At 43.8% G+C, this 13,405-nt stretch overlaps 1 protein-coding gene across 5 annotated transcripts in view; it reads left to right on the top strand.

The window, feature by feature from the left end:
- IRAG1 (inositol 1,4,5-triphosphate receptor associated 1) overlaps nt 1-13,405 on the top strand; it is a 125,106-nt gene that overhangs the window by 64,348 nt on the left and 47,353 nt on the right. For 3 of the 5 annotated variants that reach the window (XM_038569033.1, XM_038569031.1, XM_038569034.1), the window contains exons 4-10: nt 137-207; nt 2,636-2,809; nt 3,355-3,432; nt 4,222-4,274; nt 4,481-4,528; nt 5,686-6,303; nt 8,135-8,213. In XM_038569033.1, coding sequence (XP_038424961.1) covers nt 137-207; nt 2,636-2,809; nt 3,355-3,432; nt 4,222-4,274; nt 4,481-4,528; nt 5,686-6,303; nt 8,135-8,213 — 1,121 coding nt within the window. Of the gene's footprint in view, nt 1-136; nt 208-2,635; nt 2,810-3,301; nt 3,433-4,221; nt 4,275-4,480; nt 4,529-5,685; nt 6,304-8,134; nt 8,214-13,405 lie in introns of those variants that run through there. The other 2 variants (XM_038569032.1, XM_038569035.1) reach the window with 2 other exon arrangements.

Here is a 13,405-nt window from a genome sequence, read left to right as displayed (position 1 = left end):
AACAAGTTCTCAAGCTTAGATAAGCTTGTAAAATGATGCTCTAGGATGACTTTGAAAGAATATATAGGTATCTATCTACCTATTTACAAGCTGTGGACAAATTTTCTTAGAAAAATGATTCTGTTCTGTCTTTCAGAGCTCACAGTCCCCACAGGAGACTTTCTCACCGACACTTGAAGGTTTCTACAGCTTCGCTGACTTCTGTAGGTAAGGGCTAGTCCAATTTATCTTATTTCTGCAACCAGAGATAAGGGTCCAGCTGAAGGTATGTTTGAGCAGGAAGACTGAGATCTGGCAACTCAGCTCCTTCCCTCTCCTAATTCTCAGGCAAGTCTATATCATGAGCCCAAGAAGGCAAAGTCAGTCTGTCCCTCTGTGTTTGAGCCCAAAAGAAATATATCTAATTTTAATTTATTTTGGCCAAGAGGTAAAGAGAAAGATGAGGAAGTCAAAGAGGCAGAACAGCAGGGTGAGGCTCAATTCTGGGGTATAGGGGTCAGAGCTCTCTATCTCCTGCTAGAAAGGCCCACATTCAGGTAGGCAAGTGCCTTTTTTTTTTTCTTTCTCTAAGAGCAGTTATGGCTAAAAAAAAAGTTAAAAAACTAATAAAAAAAAGAACAGTGATGACTATGTGGCTTTTAAATAGCCGCTTGCTTTGTTTCTCAAGGATATAATGCACGTGGGGCTAGGGGGTGCTGAGCATCTCCCTTCCCCCCCCCCAATGCTGTCTGAAGCCCCATGGCAGCTGGTGTCGGTGGTGATAGAGCCTGTTTTCTTCCTCAGGATGAATGTAGATCCCACCAGAAGATGTAATAGTACAGGAGGGAAAGATCCAAGCCATGTTACAGTCCCCACTCTGCCGTTTGGTTGCATAAGCAAAGATCTAATAGATATAATAGAATGCAATTGCTGCCCCAATCACCAGCTCATTCTCCAAATAGTTTCTCAGGGTCTGTTCTGGACCATCGGAACACAGATATGATACAGATTTGGTCTCTGCCTTCATGTTGCTCATAGTCTATGAAGAGACTGAGAAGTGAACAGATACAATCAGGATACTGTATTATATGGCCCTTCACAGAAGTGCTAGGGAAACTGAGGCTAGAAGGGGACCAATTCTGTCTAAAGAGGGGGAAGGCTGGGTAGGTAGTCCAGAAAAGAGAGTATTTGAGTTATGCCTTAGGAAGTTGGATAGATAGACAAGAGGAAGAAAAAGCATTCTGGGTTCAAGAAACAATATGGTGGGGGAGCAGGAGCCAAACCAGAGCAACTGAATGCTTTGCTGTGTGTATTAGTCAGGACTCTTTCAAATGATAGAAACCTAACTCAAACTAACTTACACTAAAATTACATATATACATAAAAATAAATAAAAGCCAGGGCTTGTGGTTTCAAGGAGTGCTGAATCCAGGTGTTGAAGCTGGGTCATTAGCAGTTGGCTCAGCCCATCTCTCAAGTTTCCTTTCATGTGTTAGTTTTCTTTTTTGGCAAATGGAACCAGCAACTCCAGACTTATGTGCCATCAGTGGAGAGAGAGTGCCTCTTCCTGTGTACTTAACACAACTCCTGACATGTCTCTCCTTGGCCTCCCATGGCCATCCCCGAGCCAATCACAGTGGCCAGGGGGATTGAGCTCATTGGCTGGCCAAGGCTGAGGTGAGGTGGGGTGATAGGGTTTAACTCCTTCCTAACTAACAGAATTGAAACTCAGAGGGGTTTCACCCAATGCAAACTGGGGAGCAATGAAAAGTAAAAGGGGGAAAGGAGGCTAGAGAGGCACAATGAGAGCTGCTCACCACTGAGGGGGAGGGGAAGCGCCTTAGAAGTATGTGGCATGAGCAAAGGTGCTGGGCCCAGTTTGGCATTTGCACATGACTAGGGACCATGAGGAATCCTGATGAGAGGCAGGTGAAGTGCAAGGTCAGATAGGACTCTTAGAAAGGTCACTCTGATAGGCAATGGAAGATAGGATAAAGGGGATAGCGTAAAGGTAGAGGACCTATGAAGTGGCTGTTGTAATTGTACAGGTAAGATCTAAGGAACAAGAATGGAGAGGAGGCACAAGTTCCAGGGATATTTCTGAGGTAAATGACGATCAGGACTTGATGACCAGTCGGTGGGATGTGAAGAGATTGAGGCAGGAGTGTGGAGTGACTCCCATGTTTCTGAGCAGCTGGGGAAAGTGGTGTCATTCACCCAAAGAAGGGCTGCTAGAGAAGATGCATGGAGAAGGATGGGGGTAGACAGTGCAGGTAGAGGAAAAAAGGGAGGGAAGGTGGCCATGATCTTTGGAGTGCTCCCTTTATCCACATATCTTAAGCTCACTAGCCTGTTGAAAAAAAGAGAGACTTGAAAGAAGAATACACTAGGGAAACAGCATGGAGGTGGAGCTCCTGATGGCCCTACCGAATGGCAGGGTTTAGGACAGTACTGAGAACATAGATGGCTTTATGACCATTTGTTACAAAGGACCTGCCACAGCCACAGTCTACAAACCTGTTGAGGCAGCCCTGTCTCCCTAGCTTGGCATTGCGCTGACGTTTGGCTGAGTTCCCGCTGGGCAGCTTCCTTGAGCTAAGCTGTGAGGGGCCAAGGATTCAGTGACTCTCACCCTGAGTTCATCCTCCCACTGCAGACCCTGCAGGGCACATTATTGACCTGGTCAATGACCAGCTGCCAGATATCAGCATCTCAGAAGAGGACAAGAAGAAAAACCTGGCGCTGCTGGAAGAAGCCAAGTCGGTGAGTGAACGATTCCTGACCCGCCGCGGGAGGAAGTCCAGGAGCGGCCCCGGAGACTCCCCATCAGGTAGGATGTACAGGTGGCTGCCCTGAGTCACTCTGAGATGGAGTGGGGGGATGGGGAGGGCCAGTTGTAGTGGGAGCCCTGCTTCCAACGGGTGACTTTTGAGTTGCCTACCCCCAGAACTCTAGGCCTCAGGAGGACTGATTCTTGTGGAGAGGATCTTGTGAAGAGAGGGCATCTTACCCTATTTCAAAAGCTCTAACATACTGATCCAACTCTAGCCCAGGAAACTGCTTTTCATTTTTTGGGCTTGTTGTGTCTTTGTTTCACCAAGAAATGTCAGCCTATATGATATCCATGAATTGAACATGGGTTCCCCCTCCCTGAATCCTACAAAGAAATCCCTGTGTGATGCCTCTGTGCACAGGTTCCTGGACCACCCTGCATGGATGGCTCCTGTGGTAGGAGCCTTATATGGCAGTCCAGAATCAGCCCTTGACCTGATGGAGTCCCAGTTCCCGGGGTCAGAAATACCTGAAAGGATGTCTTTGTTAGGCTGAAGTCATAAACCTTCATGAATGCTGGCCAGTTTGTGTCTGTCTCCACAGCTGTTTCCCTGAACCTCAGCCCCGGAACTTCTCCGGCATCCTCTCAAAGCAACTCACTTACTATCTCCACACCACCTGGTAAGGTCCAGCACGCCTGGCATTTCCTGCCCTGGCTTCTTAACTTTGGGTGGCAGCTGAGCCCCATCCTCACCTGACCAGGATGCATCCCATTTTGCAAGCTTTCTAGTCAGGACCCCTATTTGGCCTCCTCCCCAGAGGACTCCTAGCTAGGCCTGGCTGGGGTGCCTTTGAGGAGGTGGATGTACTTTCTGTTGGGATTTTGAGCTAGTGTGGGGAGACAGGCCTAGCCCAGAATGAGGCTAGGTAGGTGAGGACAGAGGCAAGGTTGTGGGAAAAGCGCTACAACTGGCGCTTTCTCTGCTAAGAGAGGACTCACAGAGAGGTCACTTCAGAGCTTATTTAGAAAAGCTCTATTTGAGCCACTCTTTTTTTTTTTTTTTTGGTTTTTTTCCCTTTCATTAGACTATGTACAGGGCCACACCCTCAATCCAGCTCAGAAAGGGGCATGGTGCCAGGGATAACAGCCTACCCTTGTTAGAGCTGTGGAGCAAGCTCAGGCTCTGACCAGGCAGCCTGGGTTCTATTACCAGTGCTCATACTTCCTGGCTGTGTCACCTTGATTTCCCTCTGCCTTGGTTTTCTCATGTGGTTTCTGTGCTGATTAAATGAGGGCTCACCACAGCACCTGACATGTGGAAGGTACTCAACAAATGGTGGCATGACTGGCAACCAGACCTGACAGAACCAAGAGAGGACATTCTGGGGAGGTGGATGTATTTTTGCTAAAGGGACAGCTGACAGTGCTGGGGTGCTAGACATCACTCAACAGTGTCTGGGCCATTCCAGGTTTGGATGAATGCAGTGGCCCACAGTCCCCTTTGCCTGGAGCACCACCACAGGTAACAGGGGCCCTGACTGGGGTTTCCTATGCCAACTGGTCTCTCTTCTCACCCCTTAACCCCTGAGAGGCCCTCCATGATCCATTGAGATGATGGTGTTGGGAGGGGAAAACATCTATACCACTGCTAGGGCCCTCTTTGAGGATATTTCAAGAGGAGATATGGTTTCTTCATATTGCTGTCTGACTTGTGTTTACTTTCTCCAGCAGAAGGGGGATGAGGCCGAAGTCTCTTCACCACACCTCAGCGAGCCTGTGAGTGTGAGCTCTGCTCCATTTTAATTATTTGGGTGTAGGAAAAACTGTTCCAAAAGCCTAGGCTGGTCCTGAGCAGCCTACAAGTGGGTGTATATGAGTGGAGGGTCAAGGCCGGGGAAGCTAGAAGTTTCCTCTGTTTTATTGTGACTGGAAGTCTAAAGTGGAGGGGGTAAGAAGGCAGATTCAGTGAGGGTCACTTTCACTATAACCCTATAATCCTGTATCTTCACTCAGGCCACTGGCCATAGTCAGGCAAGACTGCTGCTTTTGTCACTCCAGTGAAAATTACAGCAAAGTTCCAGCTCCTGGTTGAGATTCCTCTTGGAGGCAGCCTGGAAAACCTCATCCTTACGATGAACACTAGAAGGGCCCCACCCCTGCTCAGAGCAAAGTGCTCAAGGTGGAGGGGAGCATTAAAATACAATCTCATCTAGAATTGGGGCTAGGCTAGAGTCCTCTGGGAGAATTTCACAACTCACACAGCATAGCTATACTCTGACATAGATCTACAGGCTCCTCACAAAGCAGGTTTCCTTCAGGAAATAAGAGTGCAGAATCTTAGAACTTCTGAGTAGTAAGATATTACCTTTGCAAGAATCACCTGATCACAATAATCCTTAACCTCTTTTGAATCACGGAACTCTCTGAGAAATTGTTGAAAGCTATGGATTCTCTTTCCAGAAAAAGATGTACAACATGCCTACATAAATACACATGTACATCTGTAATAATTTCAGAAGGTTCATAAATCTGATGAAAAATCTGAGTCCCTAAGAGTTAAGGGCCTTGCCAGGAAGAGTCAGGACTAGAAATTGGGCAACTGAGTCAAGGCCAAAATTTGTGACTGCACCCAAGCTGTCCTCTATTCCACTGTCCTCCACAGCTCCTGGCCCTTGGGAAGTTCTTGGAAGATTATGAATGGCAGGTCTCCTTGTCCTGTCTGTTTTATAGACCTCAGGCTTGTCTGTGGCTCCCCTTTACTAGTTCAGACTTGACTGAGAAGCCTTCCTGTCTACTTAGTGCACACACCTGCATATATACACACACAGACACCTTAGCAGGGTCTGTGGGACAGAGGTCCTGCAGTGGAAGTGGCCCCATCTCTTTCCTCTCCAGTCTGCTTCAGAGTCCTAGCTCTACCTTGTCTCTTTCAGAATGTCTCCAAAGGGCTAGCTGACCGAAAGCAGAATGACCAGAGAAAAGTGTCTCAGGGAAGGCTGACTCCTCGTTCTCCCACAATTGAGAAGTCTAAAGAGACTGCAATTGAACAAAAGGAAAACTGCGATCCCCTCCAGTGCCCTGAGGCCACTCCCAAAGGCCCAGCTTCTGGAATAGGCAGTGGTGGGAAAATGGCCCTGAATAGCCCTCAGCCTGGCTCTGATGAAAATGAGCTGGGAAAGGCGCTTTTGAAGACAGCCAAGGAGGGCAACCCTCTGTCTAGAGGCCCAGCCCAGGGCTCTGGAGGGGTGGCTCCCCTGATCCCCCAGGGAAAAGGTACAGCTGGAGAGCTGACAGTGTCAAAATTTGGCTCCAAAGCTGAGCTGCGGCCCCCTGCTTCCCGGCCACCCCTACAGCGGGGGGTCTCCTGGGACAGTGGTCCTGAAGAACCTGGCCCCCGGCTGCAGAAAGTGCTTGCCAAGCTGCCTCTGGCAGAGGAAGAGAAGCGTTTTTCAGGCAAACCTGGCAGCAAGTTGGCCAAGGCACCTGGACTCAAAGACTTCCAGATACAAGTGCAACCAGTGCGGATGCAGAAACTGTCTAAGCTCCGTGAGGTGGGTTCCTAAGGGCCAGCTGGGCAGGGTGTACACTTCAGGTCCCCCCTGAGCTGAAGACCTCTAGGCTGAGCTGCTAGGACAGGGCAGCTCTAGCCTGGACTTGGGCCTTGTGGGGCCCTAAACTTCCCTACTCTGATAAATCAGGCCTACTGCACAGCATCTTCTTCATAAATACTAGTTTCGGGTACTTTTACTGGGAGGAGGTCAGAGTGGGACATAGTTGCCACACACAACCACATTTTAAGGGGAAGGCAGGTATATGGAGGAGCACATGGGCCCTAGTACCAGGCTGTGTTTTTCCCTCTAGCCAGAGCTGACAGCTCATAAACAGGAAGCCCTTGATAGAGTGCCTTGTCATGCCTAGAATGGAGCTGGGCAAGCTTTTCCCTTTGTCAGGCCCCTGAGCTTTCCTTCCTGATGCCTGTTAATAAAGGGCCTCAAATCTATCCTCAAGTATAATGGATGGCCATGAGGGGCTGCTCCCCCTGTGGTGAATTTCTTCCAATGCCTGTGATGTCCCCAACTTTCACTGGCCATCAAACCGGGCACAGTAGTTTCTCATGGAACAGCCACCCTTTGAGGGGATGATTGGGAGTATCCAGCAATGTAGGGGACAGAGATAGGGTGTGAGGGTGAGAAGAAGTTAACAGGACAAAGGAATCATTATCCAGTCCCCTTTTCCCTAGAGAGCTAACCTAAGCAACAGGCCAAGGCAACTGGGACTCCACGGGGTGGGACCTGGCACCCTCACAGCTAGAACTGGACAAGGCTCCCGTGGTTTCCTTACAGAATGGGTGTGAGATAGGGAAGGAAAAGAGGTACATGATAGCAGTCAAGCACAAGTGAAGAGGTTTCTGTGCTAGCAGGGACACATTGCAATGTGTTCTAATCAGAAACCATTCCTATTCAGAAACTTTCTATGATGTTCTGAATCGGAGGCTCCAGGGAGCTGCTAAGGAAACAGGTAAAGGGCCCTGGCCAATTACTACCATTTGGACCATGAGCACCCTCTGGTGGCCCTTCCTTTCCTTCTTTAACCAGGGTACAAACCACACAAGTGACTCCTGCTACCACTGGAGGCTGACACCCCCCACCTCCCGCCCAAACACAAGTCACAAGGTGCGAGGAGATCTGTCAAACATTGGAAGTGCTGATCTGGTCTTGATGGGTAGTGAGCATCCCCATCTCTCCTGGGCCTTGACTGCTGAGGCCCCAGGCAGTATAGTGGGGCAGTAATTCTCAGGCCTCATGTGTCTGGAGAGTTTTAACAACTCAAGGGATGCCATAACCACCCACTGAGGAACTGGGAGTAAGAGAGGTCACAACTCCTGGCTGTTCCACTCCTGGAAGTGGGCATTCACTGCTCTGAACAACAGGGCAGGAAGCTCTACCCAACTTGAAGCACAGCCGTGAGCTCAACAAAGATCACTTCCAGCAAAAGCTCCATACACATCCAGGTGACCATCCTGTCTTCAGAGCCCGGGGCTCCAATTCTGTTTGTCGTATAGCTCTTAGCCACTGTGTGGTTGGAGCTCATTTGCCCTGAGGCCCAAAGGCTCATTTAAAAGGCAGACCATGCCAAGGACGATTCTTAACCCAAGGATCGTGGTGCTAATGGTATGGTTTCAGGCACCTTTACAGGCTGGGAGAGGAGCAGTCTTCCAGGTGCCTTTCATATGTCACCGTGTCATGACTGCCCACCCCCCATTGTGGCTGCCCTTAGTGCCTCCCACGTGAGGCTGAGTGGTCACAGAGCCACAAAACACAACCAAGAGAAGAGTTCTGCCTGATGTTATGATCTGAAATGTTTTCTTCTTTTCCTAAAAAGGAGCACATCCTGATAAGAAATCAGAACTTAGTGGGGCTCAAGCTTCCAGAACTTAGTGAAGCGGCTGAGCAGGAAAAAGGTAAGTGGGGTCGGGACAGATGTTCTCCTCAGGCCAGGGCTGGATTCATTTTTACCAGATCAAAGAAGGTGAACGTGTAAACACTAGACTTCTGTCAGGGCCTTTGTCCCAGTGGTGAATGTGGCCCAAACACGGAGCAGGCACTCAGTAAATATTTGCAGATAAATGAATGAATCAGATTATGTTTCCTGCCTACTCAGAGAACCTCTAAACTTGTCTCTTCCCAATCGGCCCCCTTCTGGATCCTGTCTCCCTGAGCCTTGTTAGTACCTAGGAGGCCTGGAAGGGTGACCCAGGCCTCAACTTTTGACACTTCCTTTTCCTTTCACACCCAGGAAGTCACCCAAATAGAACAGTTCCTCTTTTCAAGACATTAGAGTCATCTCTTGCTTTCCAATTTGCTGTCACCACAAAGTCCAGACCCCAGCCCTTTCCCTTCTGGCCCTGCAAGTCCACACCCACTCACCCTGCTAGACTCATCTTCAGAAAATAAGACTTTGGATTTCCTGCCTCTCTCCTGCCCTCCATCTCCTGGCTCGACTCTTCTATGGGTCATGCTACCTGTGGTCAGCACAGAAGCCTTCTGCTTAAGGATTGTTACATGAGCATGCACAGGGTGCTTCCAACTATGTTGGAAGCCCTTATCCAAAATATAGTTAACTAACACCTACCTATTCAACATTAACAAGATTCCCAGAAGCAAAATTTCCAACAACTTCTGTAAAGTACTAATTAAAGAAAATTAACCATCTTTAGGCAATCTTTTAAAAAGATATGATATACTTTTCCACTTTTAATTTTTAATTTGCTTATTAAAGCAGCTTCAAAACACTAGGACAAGATTTATCTTAAAACTTGCCCCATAATCCCATAAATTCTGAAAGAAGCAATTTTTATTCTTTCTAGTATTTACCCATATTTATAATTTGTTCACAACTGATTTGATTATATAGCTATAACTTCCTGTTTCTACTTTTTAAACTTCTGTCATAACTGATTCCATATAGTTTGACTTGTCCTTCTATTTGTCATATATAATGGATATACTTTTTATGTTGATGCATTGATGATGTTGGGTATTTTACGTGTTTACAGTTCTTTTAACTATGACTAACCACCCTGCTCTAAACAGCTCTGTACTCATAGTTTTTTTCTTTCTTCCTTCAAGTTATTTCCTTGGGACAAATTCTCAGGCTTGAGATTCAGTGGGTCAAGTGTAGAAACATTTGCATTTGCCAAATTGCCTCTAATGTATGCTACCTACAAAGACTGAGTGAGGAGTCTTCCTTGTAAGAACTACCAGCACTGGACTTTCTTTGCTTTTACACCTTATGTGCCATAATATAAAAAGAATCAGATCATCAATAAATGCCACTTTGTTGTTACTTCAATTAATTTGCTGGCAAGCAAGTTCAAATTTAAATATTTTAAGTATTTATTTACTCTGTTTTTCCTTATTGGGTATGTTAGACTTTCATCTCTTTGCCCAAGTGTCCATTTGGGACTTAGGTTTTTTGTTGGTTTGTTTTTTGTTGGTAATATATGTAAACTCTATAGATACTAATCTTTCCTTGACTATATTTTTCTTTTGGAATTGATTTCTAGTATCATACCATTATGGTTGTAAAAGATGCTTGATGTAATTTCAGTCTTCTTAAATTGATTGAGATTTGTTTTGTTCCCTAACATATGATCTATTCTGGAGAATGTTCTATGTGCATTTGAAGAGAATATGTATTCTTCTGCTCTTGGATAGAATGTTCTGTATATCTCTGTTAGGTCCATCTGGTTTGATGTGTCATGTAAGGCCAGTGTTTCCCTATTGATTTTCCATCTGGATGATCTAACCATTGATGAAAGTGGGTGGTATTAAAGTCCCTTAAAATTATTGTATTGCTGAAAATTTCTCCCTTTAGGTCTGTTAATATTTGTTTGTATTAAATATATTTATGCACTATGTTGGGTGCATAAATATTTACAAATGTTATATCCTCTTGTTGGATTTGTATTTTTTCTCAATACTTTTTCATCCTATCACTTTTTGCTTTTTAACAAGTTTTGTTATTTTAGAGAAACTATAAAGTTTTTATAATCATCTTTGCCTATCTTTTCTTTTGAGAAGTCTTTCATTATTTAAGTCATTATAAAAACATTACCTCTCCTTAACTGGGATAGCAAATCTATTTTCTAATAGTTTATCTATAGTTTAACCTATTTATATCTGTTTTGCTAATATCTGTGGAATTTATTTTAAGATCTAGGTGTTTGGAGATTTAAGATCCTGTAACCTCAATAATTTTTTAAGGTATATATATTTCTTGTTATTTTGTGGCTTAGACAATCATATGCTACATTTTTATATATATATATATATATAAAACAAACACTAGTTCTGAGCCCTTGGTTCTGTTTTATTCTGATCAGTACTACACCATTTTAATTACTGCTGCCTTATAATACATTCTAGTATGCTGTGAGGCTGCTTTTCTCTCACTGCTTTTCTTTTTCAGAATATTCATTATGTTCTAGATATAAAGATTCAGCACAAAATAATGGAAAGAGCAACTGGACAAAATCAGGAGATTTGAGTTTATGTCCCAGTCCAGGAACCAATTGGCAGAGTCTTTAAATATGTTCCTTCAACCTCTGTTCCCTCTTGGACTAGCTGACCTCAGAAGGCTCTTAAATCTAAGATTCAAGGATTACAGGTCTTTTCTAGTTTGCTTCTTACCTACCTATTTCTTTAAGTGAAATTTATACTATTTTTTTTAAATTTATACCATTTTATACAACATTTTAATTACAATTGCTTTAAAGCTACACACTGGTTCCAGAAGAACTGTCCTAGTGCTTTTTGTTTTATAGTTTATAGACTTTTAAAATACGTACTGTGAAAACATTTAGTTCTCGTTTGGAGACATGATTTGTCCCTCTATTAATCTAGGTTTTCCTTTCTTTATCCTCCAAAAAGATTTGAAGTTCTTTGTACAGGTCTGTCATATTTCTTACTGGGGCACTTTCTATTTGATTTATATTTTGCCTATTTATGAAGAAGACTCTTTCTTTCATTAGATTTTCCTAGCTAATAATTAGTGGCATAGATGAATGTTGCTTGGTGTTATACTTGTTTCTCATATATTAACAAATGGTACAAGGATAACTACAGTGACTAATTAGCACAATTACTGTAACTAGAGTGATTACTGAATGCCAAGAACTGGACTAAGGATTTTATAATATTTCACTTGATGTTCATACAACCCTACAATGGGTCTTACTGTACCCATTTTACAAATGAGGAAATTGAGGCCTGGGAAGGTTAAATTCACATGGTTATTAATTGCTGAAGCCAGGATCGGAACCCTGATGTGACCATAGCCAGAGGCTCTTGACCACTGTGCATAATGCCTTTTTCACATCCACAATGTTATTTTTATTTTATTGAATTCAGTGTTAGTCTTGGTTGTGTGTTTGTGCATGTGTGCATGTACTTGTTTTGTGTATCTGTCTGTTTTCTACTTTGGCAACATTCTCTAATATGCTAATGGTGACAAGGAGAACACTTGCCTTGTTTCTAACTGTTTTAGTGTTTTTTTTATTTTTATTTTTATTTATTTATGATAGTCACACAGAGAGAGAGAGAGGCAGAGACACAGGCAGAGGGAGAAGCAGGCTCCATGCACCGGGAGCCCGACGTGGGATTTGATCCCAGATCTCCAGGATCGCACCCTGGGCCAAAGGCAGGCGCTAAACCGCTGCGCCACCCAGAGATCCCCGATGTTTTAGTGTTTTTCTTTAAGGGATCATGTTGTAGCTCATTCTTAAATAGATGTATTATTTTATTATTTATCTTACTAAGTAGAAAAAGATATATGTAATAAAATATAAAAATATATAAAATAAGTAGTATATTATTTTATATTTTTATTATTTTAAGGAAATATTCTTGTCTTTAAAGTTTCAAGATTTATGTTGAATTTTATCAATTTGCTTTGGGTATTTTCCATATTTAGAAATAAACCCTTGTGGTCCTGGAATAAAATTCATTTGATTGTTGTATTTTCTTTCACATGTACTACCAAATTTTCTCTATAAGTATTTCTTTTAAAGTATTCTGCAATCTTATGCATTAGTTAAGATAAAATCTAAATTGCTATGACAAAGAGGCCCCAAAGTATAATCTATGGGGTACAGAAGATTGTCTCAGTCTCAAGTAAAGATTCTTTTTTTTTTTTTTTTAAGATTTTATTTATTTGACAGAGGGAGAAAGAGCAAAAGTAGGGGGAGTGAAAAAAAAATAGGGGGAGTGGCAGGGAGAGGGAGAGACAGGCTCCCCGCTAAGGAAGGAGCTCGATTCTAGGCTCAATCCCATGACCCGGGAATCAGGACCTGAGCCAAAGGCAGATGCTTAACCAACTGAGCCACCCAGGTGCCCCTCAATTAATGATTCTAAGGCAAGCTATCAGGTTCGCAGGTGTCTCTGCTCTACGTAATTGTTCAGGGATCTTAGTTTCATCTCTGCATTTCAATATATTCTCCTAGATGCATCTTTATAGGGATATATAAGTTTCGCCATGAGCTAATATCTTAGAAGTGGAACTGCCTGATCAAAAGCATTTATATTTAAATACATAAACACAATACCAAATTAACCAATTTAGATATCCACTATGTACCTTTCCTCCCAGTTTTCTCTCATTTCTAGCATCTGGGTGGTTAAGAGCTTAAATTCAACACTTATTGGCTGCATAGCCGTAGGCAAGTTTCTTAGTCTCTAGATGGCTCAGTTTGCTCATCTATAAAATGGGTATAATAATAGTACTTTAGTACTTACTTCAGTGGGCTGATATAATGCTTTTGTGATACTGGTCTTTATTCCAGCAGAAACTTGGCATACATTTTAATTCCTATAATCAAGGTTATGGAACTCTATTGTGTCAGCTAAGTGGGATGTTGTCCTGTGTGCTCCACAGTGTAGGTAGGATGGTGCTGGAGAGGTGGTGAACAGCAACAAGTGTTTGATTTACATCTGCAGAGTTGGGACTTCCTTTTCCTATATTCTGAAAGCCTCCGTCAAAGAGTCTCATCCCCTTTCCTATCTAGAATGAAAGACTTTGGGAGCCCTCCCTGAAAGCTAGAGAGGCTAGCTCTTTTTTCGAGCTCTAAATACAACAGGGTATATGAGCTCATAG

The sequence above is a fragment of the Canis lupus genome, chromosome 21, assembly GCF_011100685.1.
Source record: "Canis lupus familiaris isolate Mischka breed German Shepherd chromosome 21, alternate assembly UU_Cfam_GSD_1.0, whole genome shotgun sequence".
Classification (NCBI taxonomy): Eukaryota; Metazoa; Chordata; class Mammalia; order Carnivora; family Canidae; genus Canis; species Canis lupus.
This window is presented reverse-complemented; position numbering and strand designations above follow the sequence as displayed.